Source organism: Puma concolor, chromosome C1 (genome assembly GCF_028749965.1).
Source record: "Puma concolor isolate L17-30 chromosome C1, mPumCon1.1.hap2, whole genome shotgun sequence".
In the NCBI taxonomy this organism is placed as follows: Eukaryota; Metazoa; Chordata; class Mammalia; order Carnivora; family Felidae; genus Puma; species Puma concolor.
Genome location: NC_141674.1, coordinates 603,786 through 622,956, shown reverse-complemented (window position 1 = coordinate 622,956; position 19,171 = coordinate 603,786). Strand labels below are relative to the sequence as shown.

Here is a 19,171-nt window from a genome sequence, read left to right as displayed (position 1 = left end):
GGCAGGCACCAGGCGGAAAAGTCCGAGAATCTTTTTATAAAACACGGGTAGGGGCTTGCGAAGGCGATGGCGGGACGTGGCTCCGGAACGTGGCGGGGCGCGGCCGGGACGCGGGGCGGGGGCGGGGGGGGGGGGTGGCGCGGACTACACGAAGATCTGGATGCGGTCGCGGATGGGCTGGCGGCAAATGGGGCAGGCGCTGAGCGCGGCGCCGCAGGGCGCGCACGCGCCGTGGCCGCACTGGAACACGAGGCGGATGTGGCTGTCGATGCAGATGGGGCAGGTGATGCGTTCTTCCATCTGCCGGTAGCGGCTCTGGAGCTCCTCCACCAGCTGCCGCGGCGGGCCGGGCGCAGGGGGCGCGCCGGCCACCTCCGTGCCGTCTGCGGGCGGGGATCGGGGTCAGGAGGGGCGGGGCGGGCGGGGGGACGTGGGCCCGCGGCCCGGCTCCCCACCCACCTGGGCGCAGCTTCTTGCCGATGACCACCTGGCACCTGATGCACTTCTTCATCCTGCGCGCACACTCTGCGGGGGGAGCGCGCGGTCGGGCGGGCGGGCGGGCCGGCGCGGGCCCCGCCCCCCGGCGCCCCCCTCCCCCCCGCACTCACCCTCGCACACCGTGCGGTGCTGGCACGGCGAGAACAACACCAGCAGCGCCAGCTCCGAGCACACCAGGCACTCGGCGGCCTCGGGCCCCGACGGCGCGGCCACGTGCAGGTTCGTCACGGTGTTGGGGGTGCCGAGCACCAGCCTGGGGCCCGGGGCCGCGCCCCCGCTGCCGCCCGCGTGCCGCTCCCTGCGGTCGGAGGAGGGGGCTCGAGGGGGCCCTGGCGGGGGCGGGGAGGGGAGGCGTTGCGGGGGGGGGAGGGGCGCGCGCCGGGACCCGTCCCCACCCCGCCCGGCTCACCGGAAGCGCTGCGCGCAGCCCTGCAGGGCCTTGAGCACGCGGCCCTCGGCGGCCAAGTCCAGGGGGCTCCGGCCGCGGTGGTTGGCGTAGCTCACGTCGGCGCCCTCCAGCGCCAGGAAGCACGCGACCGCCGCGCCCACCGTCAGCTCCCCGCTGCCCGGGAGGCCGGAGGCCTGTAGCTGCGCGGCAGACAGACGCCAGTGAGGGCGGGCGCCGGGGCAGGTCTCAGGACCAGCCCGGCCGCCCGGGCCTCGGGTCAGGGGCCTGAGCACCCCTCGCCGTCTGAGGCCGTTACAACGTTAGAGCGGGAGATGGGCGGGCAGGAAAAGCGGGGGACTCCAGGGGGAGGGGCGGGGTTCGGAGACAGTACCCCGCCCCGCCCCCACGGGGCCCGGGGGCGGGGGGGGGGGGTCGCCCTTTCCCAGGCTGGTCAGCAGCGCATTTTCTCAGGAACGCACGGCCCCGGCCGGGGTCGCAAGGACGCCCCTGGCCGCAGTCCCCCAGACTGCCCCGCCCCCAGGAAGGCCTGGCTCCCTGGGCAGGCGCCCGCGGCGGAGGCGAACAGCCCCTGCGGCCCACCTCCGCGCCACCCAGACCCACACTTCCTCACCCTGGACAGCAGCTGCAAGGGCCCCGGGTCCCCCCCGGCCCCATCGGCCGCCAGGGGCAGCAGCTGGTGACGCTGCAGTGCCACGTGCAAGGCCGTGTCCCCCTCCTCATCCTCGGCATTGACGCTGCAGCCAGCGTCCACCAGCAGCGGCACGAGGCCCACGTGGGCCTGCTGCACCGCCAGGTGCAGTGCGGACTGGAGCTGCCGGTTGCGGACGTTCACGTCACAGCGGCCCTGGGGAGAGGGAAGGGGGGAGGGTGGGCACAGGCTCCGGCCAGGGACCCGCCCCCGTCCCTCGGCTGCGTCCACACCTCTCGGATGAGAATCTGGATCACCTCCCGGTGGTTGTTGAGGGCGGCCAGGTGCAAGGCCGTGAAGCCGTCCTCTTTCTTGGCATCCACCAGCTGACGTGCCCGAGCTAGGATCTTCCTGACAGCTCTGGGAGCAGGGAGACGCATCGGGGGTCGGTCGTGTCCCCAGAGCGGCCCAGCAGCTCAGGAGGCTGGCCACCGGCCATGCCCACCCCAAACTCACAGTGTGTGGCCCTTGAGGGCCGCGTGGTGCAGCAGGGTGAAGCCCTGGCTGTTGGTGGCAGTGACGTCGATGCCCGGCACCTCAGTGAGGACCTCCACGATGCCGCTGGCGCCGGCGCCCGCCGAGATGGCACAGTGCAGGGGTGTGTCCGCATGGGCGTCCTGCCGGGGTGTGTGTGGGGGGGGGCAGCGGTCACTTGGCAGGGAGGTAAATGCCACTGCATCCTTGACCCCAGGGGTAGGGCCAGGGGACCTAACACTCACAGGCAGATTGACGTCACAGCCGCGCTCACACAGGACCCTCACCACCTCCAGAAAGCCCCTCCGCACGGCCACATGCAGCGCTGCGCTCCGGGTGCCGTTAAGGGCATTGGCCCCGCACCCGGAGCTCAGGAGCACCCGGGCAGCCTCGGGCTGGTTCCTGGCGGAAGAGGGAGCGGGAGGCACGCTGCGTCCACCTGCGGACCCATCCCCCGCCCCGTCCCTGCCGGGGCCTCACCCCAGGGCCGCGTAGTGCAGCGCCGTGTTGCCCTCATCGTCTGGCAGGTCTGCGCCCGCCCGTGCCTGCAGCAGCAGCCGCACCAGCTCCACCTGGCCCAGGTAGGCAGCCACCTGCAGGGCGGTCCTGCCCTGGTTCTTGGCGTCCACCTGCCAGGAGAGCCAGCAGGTCAGTCCCCAGCCCTCTGTCCCTCTCCCTGGGGCTGGCCGGCGGAGGGGTGGAGAGGCAGGGGTCTCGGGAGCTCGCCTGCTCTGGGTGCCTCCTCAGCAGGTCCAGAGCCCCGGCCATACTGCCTAGGGCCACCTCCACCACCAGTCTCCCTGGATGCTCAAGGTCGCTCTTCTGGGCTCGAAGCTTGTCCAGGGCAACACTCAGGGAGCCTGGGTGGGGCAGGGCTCGAGTTAAGTGGCGGCCCAGGGGGCGGCCCTGCCTCCCACCGGCCACCCAAGCTGGGTGCCCGCACTTTTGTTCTCCCTGGCACGCTCTGCGACGTCCAGGTTGGCATCTTCCTCGGGGCGGTAGGCCACCAGGCAGGAGGGGCTGAAGGTCCACAGCTGACCGCCGACTGCCACACGCAGGTTACCGTCTCTGAAAACTTTTATCACCTTCCCGACGCGGCCCAGGGCCTGAGTGGGGAGAGGGTAGGGTCACAGGCGGGTCTCCCAGGGGGTGAGGGAGGCGGGGGTGGGTGGAGGCACTCACAGGGGCCATGTCATCTGTCCACTCGCCGTGCCCAGCTTGTAGCCGCTTCACCGTGTCAAGGTCATCAATGACCCGCACCACGTCACCCACCCAGAAGGCGTTGTGCTGAGTGACAGACAGGCATGTGAGGGGCACCCCCCAGGCAAGGGTGGCTGCCCGGGGCCTTAGAGCAGGGAGCCACCTCCACTGAACTCCACAGGATAGGCGAGCCTCAACTTGACCCCAGCACCTGACTGAGAGCTGGATGAGGGCCACAGTGACCAGGGCAGCCCTGGGTGGCCAGCCCCAGAGCCGTGGGAGCGACAGCCAGAGAGGCACCCAGGCAGTGACATCCAGACCAGACCAAAGCCAACTCTGGGGTGAAGGCCAAGGCGGGCCTGACCCTATGCACCATTGGAGAAGCAGGCAGTGTGGCTGAGGCCAATCTAGACCGACACAAGGATGGGGGTGGGGTCCTGGGACGACCAGGGGCATCAGGAGCCACTCCTCCCCAGTCCCCAAACCTTTCCTGGCTGCACCCTCCCTGTACAGGTCTTGCTCTACAAACCATCTGTCCTGTGATACCCTCCCCCCCCCCAACACCCAACCCCCGGGTCCAGGACCATGCTAGGGGTAGCTGCCCCACCCACACAACCCTGCTTCCCAGTGTTCACCCGCACCCACCCCCGGCTAAGTGTCCACCCTCCGTCCTGAAGGGCCTTCCCACTGCTCCCGCTTGCTGCCCCCCATGTGCTCCCCACACCCATAGGGAGCACTGTTTAGAAAGTCACCTCCCACCTGTAATGCAGCAGTGGCTTCCTTAGGCCCAGGATCAAGCCCCCAGCCTCCGCCAGCCCCCAGTGCCTCACCCTCTGGATCCCTGTACACCTGGATCCCTCTCCGTGGAACTCAGTCCCTTCTAGACCCTGTAAAGCCCCCCCTCTCCCTTCAGGGTTGGAGAAAGGCATTCCCAGAGCTGAGCAGGTACACGGAGGGGGTGCAGAAGCGAACAGACGGGCTCGGCCCAGCCCCCCATGCACCTTGGTGAGAGCCCCAGGGTGGAAGGTCCAGCGGGTCTCATGGCCGAACTGCACGCGCACATCCCCACGCTCCGTGATGCGGTGCACGGTGCCCGTCTGTCCGATAAACTGTGGCGGGTCATGGAGACCGTGGCTGGGTGGAGCGGGAGGGCTAGGGGTCCAGAGGATGCGGGGAAGGGAGGGTACGGGGGGGCTCAGCAGGTGGGGCGGCTCACCTCCGCCATCCTGGGGTTCCACCCGCCGTGGCCTTCCTGCATCTCCCTCAGGATGTCTGTGTCCAGCAGACACTTAACCTTGTCCCCGTGCTGGAAAGGCTGGCCATCAGCACTCACCCTGCGCTGCAGCTCTGCCGGCTTGCCTGGGGGCGGGCAACAGGCCCCCCTCAGCAGCATCCCTCCTCCCCGGCACCTCCAGAGGTCAGCCCCCACCCGGTGCCGCCCCAGGACCCCGCTGGGGCAGGAGGGCGGCAGGGCGGCAGGGCAGGCGGATGTGGGCTACTCGGGGCCAGCCCCTACCGAGCCTTGGCAGGTGCTCCTTGTAGTAGAAGCCACCGGCCGCCTCGCCTACACACTTGAGGTCCACCTTGCCCTTGTGGCCCACTCGGTACACATTGGTGGTGCCATCTGCCCACGTCACACTGGCCACGCTCCGGCCTGTCTCCACATCCCAGCCACGGATGTCCACCACTCGGCCTGGCTTCCCTTCCCCGCCTGGGGAGACAAGGGTCCCACCAGCAAGCTAAGCCCGTGCCGTGAAGCTGAGCCACAGCCAGGGGCGGCCTGGTCCCCCACTCACCGTCCTGCGAGCCCCACTCCCAGTCAGGACCCCGTACCACCTTCGCCCCCTGGAAGATGCCCCTCAGCGGGATCCTGGGGAGGCCCTGGCGGGGACTCAGCGTGACCCTGCAAGAGAGCAAGTGGGTGCTGGGCCACATGGGAAGCAGGGCGATGTGCAAGCCCTCCGGCCCACCCAGCTCTCTTGCCCTAGGGCGGCTGGCCCAGCAGGTCCCTGCCCTCCGCTCTGGGCCCCTCACAGCAGGGCCTCTGTATGCAGTCACTTGGCACCCAGCGCCTCCTCCCGGGCTGAGCGCTGTTAGGGTTGTTCCCAGAGCTCTGCACACAGCCTGGCCCGGAAAGGGCTCAGCACATAGAAACGTAGAGATGGAAGAATGACCAGAAGCGCCCAGGCAGCTGGCCCTGCTCCCACTCTGGCCAGCAGGCAGCCGGAAGCCAGAGCACACGCCGCCCCTCCACGCGCACGGGAAGCGTCAAGGAGCCGTGGGTGGTGCCTCTGGGGGGCCACCCCAGCCCAGGGGACTCCTAGTTCCATCCCCCCGCCCTCAGCAACGGTGCCTCCCCAGCTACGCCTTTGGGTTCGCTCCCAGCACAGGCCGCCGGGGGCTTCCCCAGGGGACGCAGGCCAACTCCGTGCCCCCACCACAGCTGCACCGGGAACCAGCCACGCCTGGCTCTAGGGCCGGTGCCAGGACAGAGTGGACAGGCTGCCTTCCACGGAGGTGGGCGGGGGGGGGGGGGGCGCTGGTGCCAGTGACCAGGCCTCTGGAGTGACCGTGACCTCGGCCACACTTCAAGGAAAGGTGCTGCAGGTGCTCTGGCTGTCACAGGCCAGGGCCCCGACCCTGCCAGGCGGGTGGAACTCACGGGCGCGAGTGGGCCGTCTCGTAGCGCTCGAAGGCGTGGGTGAGGTCGTGCTTGCCGTGCATGTAGCACTGCGTGCACAGGTCGTAGTCGAAGCAGACGCGGCACTTCCAGCGCATACCCCGCAGGCCATGCTTCTTGCAGCAGTCACAGACAATGTTGGGGTGGCGGACGCCTGGGGGCGGGGCAGGGTCAGGGGACGCGGGGCCTCTGCCCTCCACCCTCCAGGGCCGCTGTCTCGTGCACCCATCTGGGCATCGTCATCTGTCCCCCGCCCAGGGCCCGCCGCCACCCCACGCACAGATCTGGGCGTTGTCACCTGCCCCCTGCCCCTCCAGGGCCCGCCACGCGCACCGATCTGGGCGTTGTCGTAGAGCAGCAGGTCGTGCGCGCCCTGGTAGCCTGCGCGGTAGTTGGTGCGGGTGCCGTGGTCCCACTGCACGACTACCGTGCGGTCAGGGGTCGAGGGGCTTCCGTGGCGGCCAAGCTCCACCACAGTGCCCACGCCGCCCTCGCCGCCATCCTGCTGGCCCCACTTCCAGTCCACGCCGCGCACCACACGCATGCCCACCTGCACGCCTGCCTGGGGGTCTGGGTCCATGGTGGGCACGGCTGCTCCGGGACCTGCAGGCAGATGGTACCCTCAGGCCACATGAAGAAGGCCACACAGGCTCTTGCCAGTTCTGGGAAGGCTGCCAGAGAGACACGGTGGGGAACAGGTCTGGGGGAGCTAGGTATGGTGTGTGGGGGTGAGGGGGGGGGAGCATGCGCAAACGCCCTGGGGCAGGGAGAAGCATGGTGAGCATGTGCACTACAGACCAAAGGAGGCTCAACTGGCCACCGGCTGGTGGAAGGGGACACGGGCCACAGAGGCTCAAATGGCACCTGTCTTCGAGGAAGGGTGGGATGCCCCTTTGGAAAGTCCTCTCCAGCCACTATGAGGTGCCGCCCTGTGGTGAGCAGGGGCAGAAAGAGGGTGCAGTCCTAGAAAGAGGACACTGGATCGCCAGGGAACGAGATCTGGCAAGGTAGGGACCCTCAGCAAATGCTCGTGGAGCGTCTGCCTCTGCTAGGGGGTCCAGTTCTGGGTGGTCGGCACACAGTGGGCCATCAGCACATCTTTGTTTGAAAATTAATGGATTGGGGGGGGGGGGAGGCCCTGAGTGGCTCAGTCGGTTGAGCGTTTGACTCGGGGTTTCGGCTCAGGTCATGATCTCACAGTTCCTGAGGTCAAGCCCAGCTTCTGGCTCTGGGCTGACGGTGAAAAGCCTGCTTGGGATTCTCTCTCTGCCTCTCTCTCTCTCTCAAAATAAATAAGCATTAAAAAAAATTAATGGATGTAAAGTAAGACAACAAAACTATCAGAAGAAAACACACTCTTTTGTGCAGCCAGTTTAGAAGCTGGGCTGCACTGAGGTCCAGCGTCCATCAAGACACCACTAAGAGAATAAACACCCAGCAGGCCCGGAGGACGCAGCAGCCACGCACACAGAGCACGGGGAGCTTGTGTCTGGGGTGTGGGGAGAACGTGCAAATGCAGACAGCCCAAAAGAAAAGGGGCAAAGCACTGGCATACGTCCCCCCCGCCCCCCGCAAAGACTAAAAAACACATCTGGTCACCAGGCCACTGCTCGAGTGTGACACTATCCTAGGTCATAGACAGTGCCTCAAGGTCACTCCGGGCCCCGCTTCTGGGGTCTTCTCTGCAGAACCGTGGTCTGCCCGCTCGACTTGTACCAGATGAGGTGGCGCCTGTGTTCACGGCAGCCCCCTCCCCCGCATGCTCAAGGGTGAACTGGGTCATGAGGCATGATTTATCCCCAGAGGAACACACACCCACCACACAGTACGCAGGAGCCGCTGGGAGGCAGAACTCTACGGGTGCTGAAGGAAAGCAGCCACGTACCCGCTACCTGGATCCATTTACAAGACGTTCACAACCAGGACAAGCAAATTCATGGTGGTGGAGGCAAACATGGGGCTCTGGGACCCAGAGATGTACTATTTCCTGATGTGAGTGATGCTTATGTGTCTTTGCAAACTTGGATCACTTCTGACCTGGGACCTGCATTACATGTTTCTTCAATAAAGTATTTTTAACTAATGACAAGGACGGATTTGAATGACCGTTAAGAGAGAAAATCAACAGCACTTGGAGAGGGCCCCAGGGACTCCCAGCCTGTAAGAGAGCAATCACCACTCCACTTCTGCCATGGTCTGCCATGTTGCCAGGAGGACCCCGACGCTGCGAAAACAGCTGGCCTGGGGCGCTGTCCAAGGCAGGGCTGGGTGTGAACCTGGGAGGCCGGAGGGACACTGAGGCTGGCTGGGGTGAAGCTGAGAAGCAGACAGGCTACTGCCAGCTTCTGTTAGGGCCCAGTGGCCCCGCTCAGCCACAGGACACTGGCCAGCAACAAGGGAGGAAAACCACAGGTCACTCCTCCACCTGGGGCCCTCTCCAAGGTCCTGAGTCCCACCCCCATCCCCATCCCAATGCTCCCAGGCCTGGACAGCTCAGGAAACTGCCATCCAGCCAAGGCCACAGGCGGGCAGAGAGGAGGGATGGTGGTCAGACTGCCAGAGGCAGGGGCCAAGCCCCACGGACCATCTGACGTCTACCCTCTGCCCAACTCCGTTCTGAGGCCCACGTCCCACCCAGGGTGGGCACCAGAAGGGCGCTGTCCATAGGGCTAGGGCCTCAGTCCGTGCCTAGCCTGCATGTCCAAGCCAGTGCACCCCTCGGACTCTTAGAGGCAGGAACCACCCGGCCAGGTCTGACTGTTGCAAATTCTCCCTCCCAGACGGGCTCCCTGTGATGCTGCTTCCTCACCCCACCCAGGCAGGACCTCCAAGGCTTCCACAGAAACAGGTGCACGTTTCGGAAAGATAAACCTTCCCAACCCATGAACTCATTAGCAGCCTTTCCTCAAGGAAACTCCTCATTGCTCACTCACCCCGACGGCCTCACCTCTCAGGCCACCCTGCCTCCCTGCGCTGTCGCCTCTCAGCTGCCTTCCCTTCTGGTCTCTGGCCCTTGCTGAGATGGGGCAGCCGGGCCTGAGACCGCAGCAGACTCCAGCACCAAGAGCTTCCTATTTCTTCCACGAGCCCAGGCCTGCCACCCCAGAATGCCTGTCACCCTTGGGTGCCAGCAAGCTCCAGAGGAGGGGAGGCATCCTGGGGGTCAGGTCCAGTGGGCCGCCCACATGTAGCCTCAGCCTCCTGCCCCCCCCCCCCCAATCAGCAGCTGCCACACGTGTGTTTCTTAGGCGGAGCAGCACGGCCTGAGCCTGTGGCCTGCCGGCAGAGCAGTGGCCGGCCCCTTAGTGTACAGGCCCCACCCCTACCCTGCCAGATGCTCCTGCCTGCTGGGAAGCCACCAGAGCTGGCTGTGACAGACGGGTCACACGGAGCTGCTCCCTGCCCTTCCCAAATGCTCTGCCGACATATACTCCTCCACAGTGGGCCTCGTTCCAGGCAACCGCAGACCCAGACAAGCCTAGGCAGACAAGCCCAAGGAAGGTCCCTGCCTGCAGAGCCCAGAAACTGGCCCCACACTGTAATAAAGGACTCGGCGCAGGAAGGGACCCTGCGAGTGCCACGAATCAGTGCCATGAGCCGTTCCTTGGCCAGGGTGGCTTGTCCTCTGTGAGGCCAGCCTGTCAGCCTGCCCAGCCAGCCACACCTGCCCGCCTACTGACCTCAGGGACCCACCAGCCACGTGCTGCGGAAGCACTTCCAACAAGACACGGTGGGGGGGGGGGCACCCCAAGAAGGAGAGCAAGTTGTGCCCATGCCTGGCCCTGCCCTACGGGAACAGGCAGAGAACAAAGAGGGGGGTGGGGGGATGCCCGAAGGGTCTGTGGGAAACCAGGACCAGGCCTGAGCCGCCGCCAGCCCCACGTGGGGCAGCAGGGCAGGTCCCCAGGGCAGCCCAGCACCTGTTACACACGCGGTCGGTATTTTTAGCACAGCCAGCTCTCCCCTAGGCCTGGCAGGTGGGCTGCCAACCCCCCCAGGGCTGTGCCTCACGGGAACCCACCAACCCATGTGGGACACAGCCCTATGGGACACACAGGCCGTGGGCCTCTTCCTGCCCCTCACCATGTGCACCCAGACCAGCACCCCTTGAGGAAGACAATGGAGAAGAGAGAAGCGGCCTGCTCTGGAGACACCCACGGCCCTGGGAGCCTCTTTGTCTCCTCGTCCCCAGCACCTGATCCCCGCACGTCTTGAGGTCTGCCCCCTGCTTCAGCATCTCCATCCAGCATGGTGTCGCCTCATCTCAGGCCTGAGCAGAGCCTCCAGCAACACCTCCCTGCTGTCCCCTCCTACATATCCACCGCAGAGATCGGACACCCGGCTCCTGGGCCTTAGGAACGTGTTGGCCCAGCATTCTAGCACCCTCGTGAGGAGGCCGGTAGCTTTCCAAGTCTCTCCATCACTTTTCTCCTCCCACCTCTCTGCCTGGTCTTTGTCACTGTCCTTGGGGGCCCAGCACGTGCTGATCATACCCCCAGGTACCCAGCCCCCAACCCCCCATCAGGACTCTCTACTTCACTTTAGACAGTCCCACCAGAGGGCTCGGGAAGGGCATGGCAAGTGGGGAATGGACCAGAGTCAGGAGTTAGGAGGCAGTGACAAAACCCAGAGGGGCTACAGAGAAAGGGGGCACCCTTTCAGTGGGATATTCACCCAGAGACTTACTTTTTACTTCCTTTACCAGAAACACTACACTCGGACATCCTCCTCAGAGCTCACAGGCCACACCCCTGCCTGGCACCCAAACGCCCTCAGAGGTTGTCGCTAGGAACGTCAGAGCAGCAGGGTCCAGGTGACAGATGCACATCAGCAGAACTGTAACTTACCTTAGAACACGAACCAGCCTCGAGTCAGCATCCCAGACCTTTAGCTGCTACTTCTTGGGTCACAAATTTGACAGTCTCCAAGATTTTCTGTTGGAAACTAGCAACCATGCCGACACAGAACGCAGCAACCAAACAGGCAGCCAGCGAAGCAAGTCTGGAGAGAACGTTTTTTAAAAGGCAGTTTTACACTTTTAGCATTTACCATTTCAACCAAGCAGGCGGACACCGGGGTCTATTCCGGGGGTTTCTAGTTTCTCGTGTCTCAAGGAACTGTCAGCTCTTGGAGGCAAAACGATTTCCGAAATATGCACGAGGACAGTGTAGAAATAAGGTGTCTTCCCTATTTGTGAATATTTTATTGGAAACACTTTTAAAAGCCACAAAGATCAAATACCACTTAGCTAAGAAACGGGCAAACTGCCTTTATTCAAAGGAACACAGTTACATGACACTGACACGGCATGTGACAGGCAGCTGCCACTCCTTCCCCTGTGCCTCCGGCTGTGTCTGATGATGCCGTTTGAATCAACACCATGTGGCGCACAATCAACTGGCAAAACTCGGTGAACCACAGGCTCCTGTCATGTGGCAGCTCTGGCCAAGACAAAGGTGGACATCCTGGGTGCTGGGGAGTCCGGCCCATTAGGGACCAGGGCGAAGCCCTGAGACGAGAGCCCAGGAAACCCAACTTGGCCCAGCAGGAAGACCTGCCAAACGCCTAGAGGAAGTACAGGACTGTCATCAGCTGACTCCTGCCCCCCCCCCCCCGCCCCCCAGACGAAAGGCCTCAAGAACCCTGAAGCCTGGGGCGTCCTGCCCCAACCACTGCCCAGGGCCAAGCCGAGTGGGAGCAAGGCTTTCAGGTACTTGTTGCATCTGCAGTCGACAGGAGGGGACCTGCCAGGAAGGACTGGGTCTGCCTCATCCCCAGCCCCGCTCGTGCCCACCAGGAAGAAGCCTTTTTGTCACCTTTCCTTATTTCTTCATTTAGATATGAATTCAGAGCATGCCGGAGCAGAATTACGTATCACCCTCACACATACACACACACTCAAAAACAACTAAAACTCCTCTGACATGGCATCAGATAGAATGCACAGCATGAAACAGCCAGCTCCAAACTGTCACACCACAAGCCTGTCGAGAGCTCACCTGTCTGGCCGTCCAGTCGCCCCCCCTGCCCGCCTGGACACTGGTGGGCAGCCCTGATGCCTGGAGACGTGGGGACCGGCCTCTAGCCTCGCTGAGCTTCAGCGCAAGCCCTGAGCCATCCAACCCTGTGGCGCCTGGGAGATGCCAACACGCACAGTTAGCACCTCTGACGGGACCGCGGCGAGCGGGCTGAGCTAGCCGGTCTGCTCCCGGGTTGCCCGCTGTCTACATGCCCACTCCCGTGCAAACACCGCGACACCCGGCGCTGCCCCAGAGGCCTGCAGGGCTCCCTGGGCTCCGGCGGCCTCGCTCCTACTGCAGTAGTCACTGTCTGAGGCACGCAGGAGCCGCAGCGCCCGAACACGACCTGCGGCCGGGAGCGAAGCAAGAGGGCTGGCGGCCCGGGCGCTGCAGACGTCAGGGCCCGGCGCTGCGCCCCAGCCGAGGCTCCGCGGGGGACAGCGGGGGTGGGCCGGGCCGGGCCGGACTGGGCAGAGCGGGCGCGCGGCCCGAGCGTGACCCCGCCCTACCGGCCCGGGTCCGCCCCGCCTCCTGCCACCCCATCCCCCTTCCTCGGGAAGCCGCCCCGGGCCCCGACTGAGGCCAAACCCTAGTGCCCCCGTCGACCCCTCCACTTGCCCGTAAGTTTGCGTCCCGCCCGTTCGGCGCGGGAGCTCCGGGGGCCCGAGAAGCGCCGATTCTATCTGCTAGTGACCTGCCAAGCGGCCTCGGTGTGCGCGGCAGCCTGCCCGTGGCCCCTCTGCCGCTCAGCGCCCGCCAGCCAGGCCGCCCAGCCGCGCCGAGACCACCGGCCGAGGCAGGCGAGGACCCCAAGCTCGGGGCTCTTGGGGCCGCCGCGGAGCCTGTCGGGAGTTGTAGTCTGCAGTCCGCTGGGGCCGGAGCTAGAGGGGAAGGGTCCGAACCACAACTCCCAGGAGAACCCGCGGCGGTGGTGACGCACGCGGCCGCAGGAGGCGGGGCGTGCGGGAGGGAGTCCCGGCCAGTGACCTGACAGAGACGGGGAAGCCTGCTGCATTGCTCCCGGGAAAGGCGCGAGCTCGGCTCCCCGCCAAACGCGGACGGAAGGCGCGTACACATCGGGCAGCGTGTGCCACACGTCGTCGAAAGGCTGCGGCGGCCTCGGCGCACTTCGCACCACGTTGCGGGCCGAGGGCGCGGAGCTAAGCAGCGTGCGCCTGGACGGGAAGGGGCCGGGCTCCTCGTCCAGGTAGGCGCGGGGACCCTCGCGCCCCGGAAGCCACCGAGGACCGAGCTCGTGTGGGCCGAGCAAGGTGGGCCACTCTACCGGGGCCGGGAGGTCAGCCCCGCCGGGGCGCTGAACTTGAGGCCACGCCCCCCGCGAGGGGGCGTGACCCTCGCCGGAAGCTCGTCGACCTCGCGCCGGCCCTACGTGGCGCGGCTCCGTGCGAGGACGCGGCCCGTTGCCATGGAGACGGAGGCTGCGGCGGGCCGCGGAGGCCTCACCAACGACTCCTTTGACTTGATTGGTTTTAAAAATCAGAATAACGCCAGTCTGAGCCGTGCTCCTCGCGGAACCGAAGCCCGAGCGAAACGCGGCGGGCCCCTGCGCTTCTCCCCGGCAAGTACGTTGGGCGCTCTTAGCTTCCTGGTGACGGAAAGCCGCGTGTGTGAAGCGGCCGCTGCTAGGCTCTGACGCGGCCGTGTGACAGGTTTCTGCGGGCCCCGCCGTCCCCGCAGCTCCGCCACGCCCGCGTGGCCGCGCGTGGCCCGGTGTCCCCGGGGCGGCAGCTGTCGGTCCGCTTTCTCCACCTCTCGCCGGCTCCCGCGGCCCCCCTGGCGCAGCCTCTGCTCTGGTCTCTCTTCGTCTTTTGTCACGCTCACATGTCTTCTTTTCCGGACGTTCGGACATTTTTGCCACACGCCTGTCAATAACGTTTTCCCTCGGCTCAAGCTCCTGGATACCTCCCTCCAGTGCGCCCTGTCCCTTGTTCCGGTCCAGCCGGGTTGCTCCCCAGACCTGCTGCCCAGTCTCCCCACCCCCCGCTAGAGCTGTTCTCCGCTGTCATCCTTGTGCTCCCTGGGCTGCAGTTCTTGTGTCCTGGCACCCCTGCCATCTCCATCTCCCTTCTTGGTTTACGCTCTCATTTTGCTCAAGTCAGCCCTCCGGAGCTTTCTGGAAAGGGCGCATGTCTGAAAGGTGTTTGTTCTATGCCTGTCTCTGATCGACAGTTTGGCAGAGTCTAGAATTCTAGTTTGGAAAGACTTTATCTTCAGATTTTCTGACGTCACATATTTTGCTTCCAGCTTCCAGGGACACTGTTGAAAAGTCCAAAGCTATTCTGATGCCTGGTCAGTGGTCTGCCCTCTGTGGGTTCTCCCTCTGAAAGTGGTTAGGGTCTTCTCCATATCCTTGGTGCTCTGAAATGCCATGGAGATATACCTTGCTGCCTCTCCTGACTGTACTGAGCACACCATTCTCTTCATTCTGGAGGCTCTTAGCCTTCCTTCGGTCTGGGAACTTCATTGTTGTTTTTTTTTTTTATAAGTTTCTGTATTTATTCTGAGAGAGAGACAGCGTGCATGTGGGGGAGAGGCAGAGAGAGAATCCCAAGCAGGCTCTCTGCTGTCAGTGGGCAGCCCAGCTTGGGGCTCGATCTCACAAACCATGAAACTGAGCAGAAATCAAGGGCCCGTTGCCTAACCGAGCTTAACCCACTGAGCCAGCCAGGTGCCGATTTGGGGAACTTTTTTAAAAAAATCCTTCTCGGGGCGCCTGGGTGACTCAGTCAGTTGAGCATCCGACCTCAGCTCAGGTCATGATCTCGCGGTCCGTGAGTTCGAGCCCTGCGTCGGGCTCTGTGCTGACGGCTCAGAGCCTGGAGCCTGCTTCAGATTCTGTGTCTCCCTCTCTCTCTGACCCTCCCCCGTTCATGCTCTGTCTCTCTCTGTCTCAAAAATAAATAAACATTAAAAAAAAATTAAAGAAAAATCCTTCTGTTTTTCTGTGTTTACTCTCGATGGGATTCCTATTACTCAGAAAACCTAGTGTTTTTCTGGTTGATATCCTTAAATTTACCATCCATCTGTTCTGTCGATTGGTTAAGTTCTGTGATTCTGTGACTTATAATAAGAAATGTGCATTTGGTTTTCATCCCGTTTCTGGCACAGAGCTCCTAAAACCTTTGAATTTCCTAAGTGAAAAGAGTCACAAAAGGGGTATTTTGATACAACAAGCCTCTTTCAACCACACTTGAGCTTCTGTTAGTAAGGTGGCTTTTGGAAAAACTCTGTTAACCTTGAAAATAAAACCATTATTTTACCTGCAAAAATGGGTAACATTTTTGGGGTATTTGGGGTAACAGAACTGTAATTCAGGATAGGCAAGTTATGGCAAAACCACAGGCAAGTCCAGAGAACAAAGAAGAGGAGCATTATTTTATGGAGAAAGGGGAAGTTAGGGGAGTTGTTTGGAAACAAAGCCCACTGGAGAGAAGCAGGGGTCCAGGGGGATGAGGTTTCTCACTGGCCGAGGGGCATGTGTGGTGGACTTCCGGTAGGAGCCGCAGCGCACGTCTTTTCCTGTTGGAGCCTATAATTGATGTCCTTCCTGTTGGTTCTTCCCTTGGGGAGACACTTCTCTCTCTCTCTCTCTCTTCTAAACATGAGCTTTGTTTTTTTAATGTTTGTTTATTTTTGAGAGAGTGCAAGCAGGAGAGGGGCAGAGTTAGGGGGATGAGGCAGGCCCCACACTGACAGCAGTGAGTCTGATGCGGGGCTCCAACTCCCGAACTACGAGATTATGACCTGAGCAGAAGTCAGACACTCAACTGACTAAGCTACCCAGGTGCCCCAGGGGAGACATTTTTTCTTATAATTGACACTGAATGGTGGCTCCCCCTTCCAGCCTTTCCTTTTAGCATCCCCAGTCCACTTTAGTGAGGTTTCCCTTTATTCATTTCATGCTCCTAGGGGTGAGGGCTGATTGCCAGGGGGACCAACCATGCGATTGGTCAGAACTCAGCCTCACCCCCTGACCTCCGGGGAGGGGAGAGGGGCCGGGGTTGGGCCCATTCTCCAATGGCCAAGGACTCATCAGTCACGCCCCTGTTACGAAGTCTCCACACAAACCCAAAAGGACCACGTCTGGAGAGCTTCTGGTTGGTGACACGGGGAGCTGGCCTGGACGGAGCACGGACACCCCGCCCCCTTCCCCCAGCCCTGGCCCCGTGCACCTCCTCCATCCGGCTGTTCCTGAGTGATCTCCTTTTATCACAAACCAGGAATCCAGGAAGTTAAATATTTCCCTGAGTCCTGTGAGCCGCTTTAGCAAATTAATTGAACCCAAGGAGGAGGATGTAGGAACCTTTAATTTTTTTTTTTTAATTTTTTTTTTTTCTCAACGTTTATTTATTTTTGGGACAGAGAGAGACAGAGCATGAACGGGGGAGGGGCAGAGAGAGAGGGAGACACAGAATCGGAAACAGGCTCCAGGCTCTGAGCCATCAGCCCAGAGCCCGACGCGGGGCTCGAACTCACGGACCGTGAGATCGTGACCTGGCTGAAGTCGGACGCTTAACCGACTGCGCCACCCAGGCGCCCCGGAACCTTTAATTTTTAGCCAGTTGGTTAGAAACACAGGTGAGACCCTGGGCTTTCAACTGGCATCTAAAGTGTGTGTGTGCGTGGGGCGGGGTGGGGGGAGCCGTCCTGTGGGACTGAGCCGTTAGCCTGTGGGATCTGACACTGTCTCCAGGTAGTGTCAGAATGGAGTTAAATTGGATCTTGTCTTGGTCTTGAAGAAGTAGAAGCCCTGAAAAGGTGAGAGAGGCGTTACAGGAAACGTAGCAGCAATGCGGTCCAGCACCAGAGAGGCCATGAGCGATCTGGTTGCCGTGCTTCCGAAATGTCGTCTGGACCAGCCTATATGTAAATGGAAGGTGCTGAGGAAAGTAAATGCATTTGAGAAGTGAGAATATGGGGTCGAGGACGTCAGCCTTGGCAGCAACGGCCCCTGAAGCAACCGCAACGGATGCTGCTGTTCCAGCCCCGGTAAGCATCCAAACCGACCAGACTCTATAGTGGCTCAAGCGTGGATTGACCAAAGAGAAGCTTCAGGAGAGCAAACCGCTGTGGTGGACCAGCTCGGAATGATGCCAAGTGGACAAGATTGTCCACGATGAAATCTGGTCCAAACAGTTGTGGGTGTTTTCAAGGGGATTCGGAGTTTAACAGAATGTGGCAACCACAAAGAAGAACGTACCTACACCCCCCCCCCCGCCCCCGAAACAGTCATCAGCACCAGGCCCAGCGGACAGTGCTCCCGGAGACAGCTGCAGTCAAGACGCGGCGGATTATTGCCGCTGACAACAGGCATGTCGTTACCCAGAACAATCAGCTTTGGTGGGCCACCCGTTAACTTTGCACTGGGGCCAGTATACCAGTTGGACTGTCAGCATGGGGCTGCTTTTGGTCCCCTGTCAGGTAGATTTCCTCCTCCCCGTTGGCAGTCTGAACCGCCAGGATCTCTGGCCCCGCCTAGAATCGAAAACAAAGGCCGTCATCACCGGGGACCGGCAGGGCTCACCTATGACCTCCCTGTGAAGCAGGAGCCTCCACAAGTTGCCGCAGGGAGGCACAGGACTCTTCCAGCGTGGATTCAAGAAGGTTTTGAAAGAGATGGAACGTGAAGAGAAGTTGGAGAAAGGAAGAGTGGAACCAGAGTGTTCACAAGCGTCCAGAGGGAGAAAAGAAGGCCACAGAAGAGGCTGGCAGAGGAGGCGGCTTGTGTTTACCTGGGAGAAGTACATTTGTAATGATGGGCAAGAGCAAGACGCTGAAAATGCTTCAAGCAGGGAAGCGCCACCAGAGGTCACACCCAGTTCCCAAGAAGAGCAGAGGAAACCTGAGGTGAAGGAAGAGCAGAGAGAATCAAACGAGGCCATTGGCAAAAATCCTTCTGCCTGAAATTCGCCTGGGCGCCACAGATGAAATGTGTCACGGAGCCAAAGACGCACCCTCCCGGCAACAAAAGCCCCCACAAAGCTGACCCGGCCCGGGCGCTGGCTTCCCTCCGTGGGAGGGCGACAGTGCCTCTGGGTCAGGAGACCGATGGCCAGGCCGCGACAGGCATCCGCCTGCCCGGGGAACTTCTGGTGCTGGATCCAGCAGAAACAGGAACCTTTTTGGAGAAAAGAAAAACAGCAGCTGTTACTTAATAAACAAAGAGAAGAAAAGCAACAAACAGAAAACACGGATGAAAAGTCCATAAAGAGCCAAGTCGCCTGTCGCCACTGGAGGCAGGAGAAGCACACAGTGATGTGGTTAAAGGAAGGGACCCCCAGTGAAACATCATTGTTAGAATCGGGGGGGGAAGGGCACGAGAGAAGTGAGGAAGGAGCACATCACATCTCCAGCTCTTCACACCATTCCAGAAGGGGGACTCTCCAGGTAGGTGTCACACTTCTAGATGTTCTCCCCTTCAAGGAAAACGAGACGTGGTAGGAGCTGCTCTTCAACTATGAAAGCTACACGTAGTAGGAGCGCAAGTAACTCCCCGAGAACGACAGTCTTGAACAGTAGGAGTAAAGATCGGAGAGAAGGCCAAGGGCATCATGGACCTTTCCGAGAGAGGCAAAGAGGAACTCGCTGAGGGGACAGGCGCACCGACCGGCCCGGGGGCAGAGGAGCTGATATGGGTGTAACACTGATGACCAGGGTGGACATCCCAGTGGGAGCAGCCATAGCACAAAGACCAGTCGCCCTCCCTGTCATGAGTGCTGGAGAAGGACGAGGCAACAAGGGCATGATGTTTAAAAAAGTCCATGAGTTTGGGGCGCCCGGGTGACTCAGTTAAGTGTCTGACTCTTGATTTTGGCTCAGGTCATGCTACCACGTTTTGTGGGTTCGAGCCCCACATCAGGCCCCGCACTGAGCATGGAGCCTGCTTAGCATTCTCTCTCTCTGCCTCTGCCCCTCCTCCACTCTCTCTGTGTGTCTCTCTCTCTAAAAAAAAAAAAAAATGTCCATGAGTTCTAAGGGCTTGTACCCCTAGCAGAGGCACTTTGTGGCTGTGTATGTGAAACCATAATCTTTTTTTAAGAACCTATGAGTGGGTGTGCTTTTCCCCAAATACTCTCCAAGTTACTTAACAAGATTTCTTTGTATTGCATTTAAAAAGAAATGGTGGGGCGCCCGGGTGGCTCAGTCAGTTAAGCGTCCAACTTCGGTTCAGACCATGATCT

The 19,171-nt window shown here is 61.6% G+C and overlaps 1 protein-coding gene and 1 pseudogene across 6 annotated transcripts; one reads left to right on the top strand and one right to left on the bottom strand.

Annotated features, from left to right (window-relative positions):
• Nucleotides 1-21: 21 nt before the first annotated feature.
• On the bottom strand, nt 22-12,833 carry MIB2 (MIB E3 ubiquitin protein ligase 2). Of its 6 annotated transcripts, none has more exons than XM_086715374.1 (22): nt 12,588-12,833; nt 11,949-12,082; nt 10,797-10,950; nt 6,748-6,948; nt 6,283-6,552; nt 5,932-6,103; nt 5,066-5,172; nt 4,786-4,980; nt 4,486-4,628; nt 4,271-4,378; nt 3,252-3,356; nt 3,013-3,175; nt 2,796-2,929; nt 2,550-2,698; nt 2,315-2,471; nt 2,052-2,212; nt 1,829-1,955; nt 1,518-1,751; nt 908-1,086; nt 609-796; nt 460-525; nt 22-383 (listed from the first exon to the last, which is right to left on the bottom strand). In XM_086715374.1, exons 5-22 carry the CDS (start codon nt 6,527-6,529, stop codon nt 145-147), a joined length of 2,874 nt encoding a protein of 957 aa, XP_086571500.1. In that variant the 5' UTR covers nt 6,530-6,552; nt 6,748-6,948; nt 10,797-10,950; nt 11,949-12,082; nt 12,588-12,833; the 3' UTR covers nt 22-144. The 6 variants fall into 6 exon arrangements, with proteins under 6 accessions (XP_086571500.1, XP_086571502.1, XP_086571499.1 ...); XM_086715376.1 differs by having other exon boundaries at nt 6,814-6,948; XM_086715373.1 differs by having other exon boundaries at nt 6,748-6,878.
• Nucleotides 12,834-16,780: 3,947 nt separating this feature from the next.
• Nucleotides 16,781-18,752, top strand: LOC112848513 (arginine/serine-rich protein PNISR pseudogene; annotated as a pseudogene).
• Nucleotides 18,753-19,171: the final 419 nt, after the last annotated feature.

Excerpts from the sequence above, each read along its gene's own strand:
- MIB2 (XM_086715374.1), bottom strand. The coding sequence starts at position 6,529 with ATGGACCCAGACCCCCAGGCAGGCGTGCAGGTGGGCATGCGTGTGGTG. Across the intron at positions 526-608 it reads GCACCGCACGGTGTGCGAGG|AGTGTGCGCGCAGGATGAAG; the intron begins GTGAGTGCGGGG and ends CTCCCCCCGCAG. Across the intron at positions 384-459 it reads CGGCAAGAAGCTGCGCCCAG|ACGGCACGGAGGTGGCCGGC; the intron begins GTGGGTGGGGAG and ends CCCCGCCCGCAG.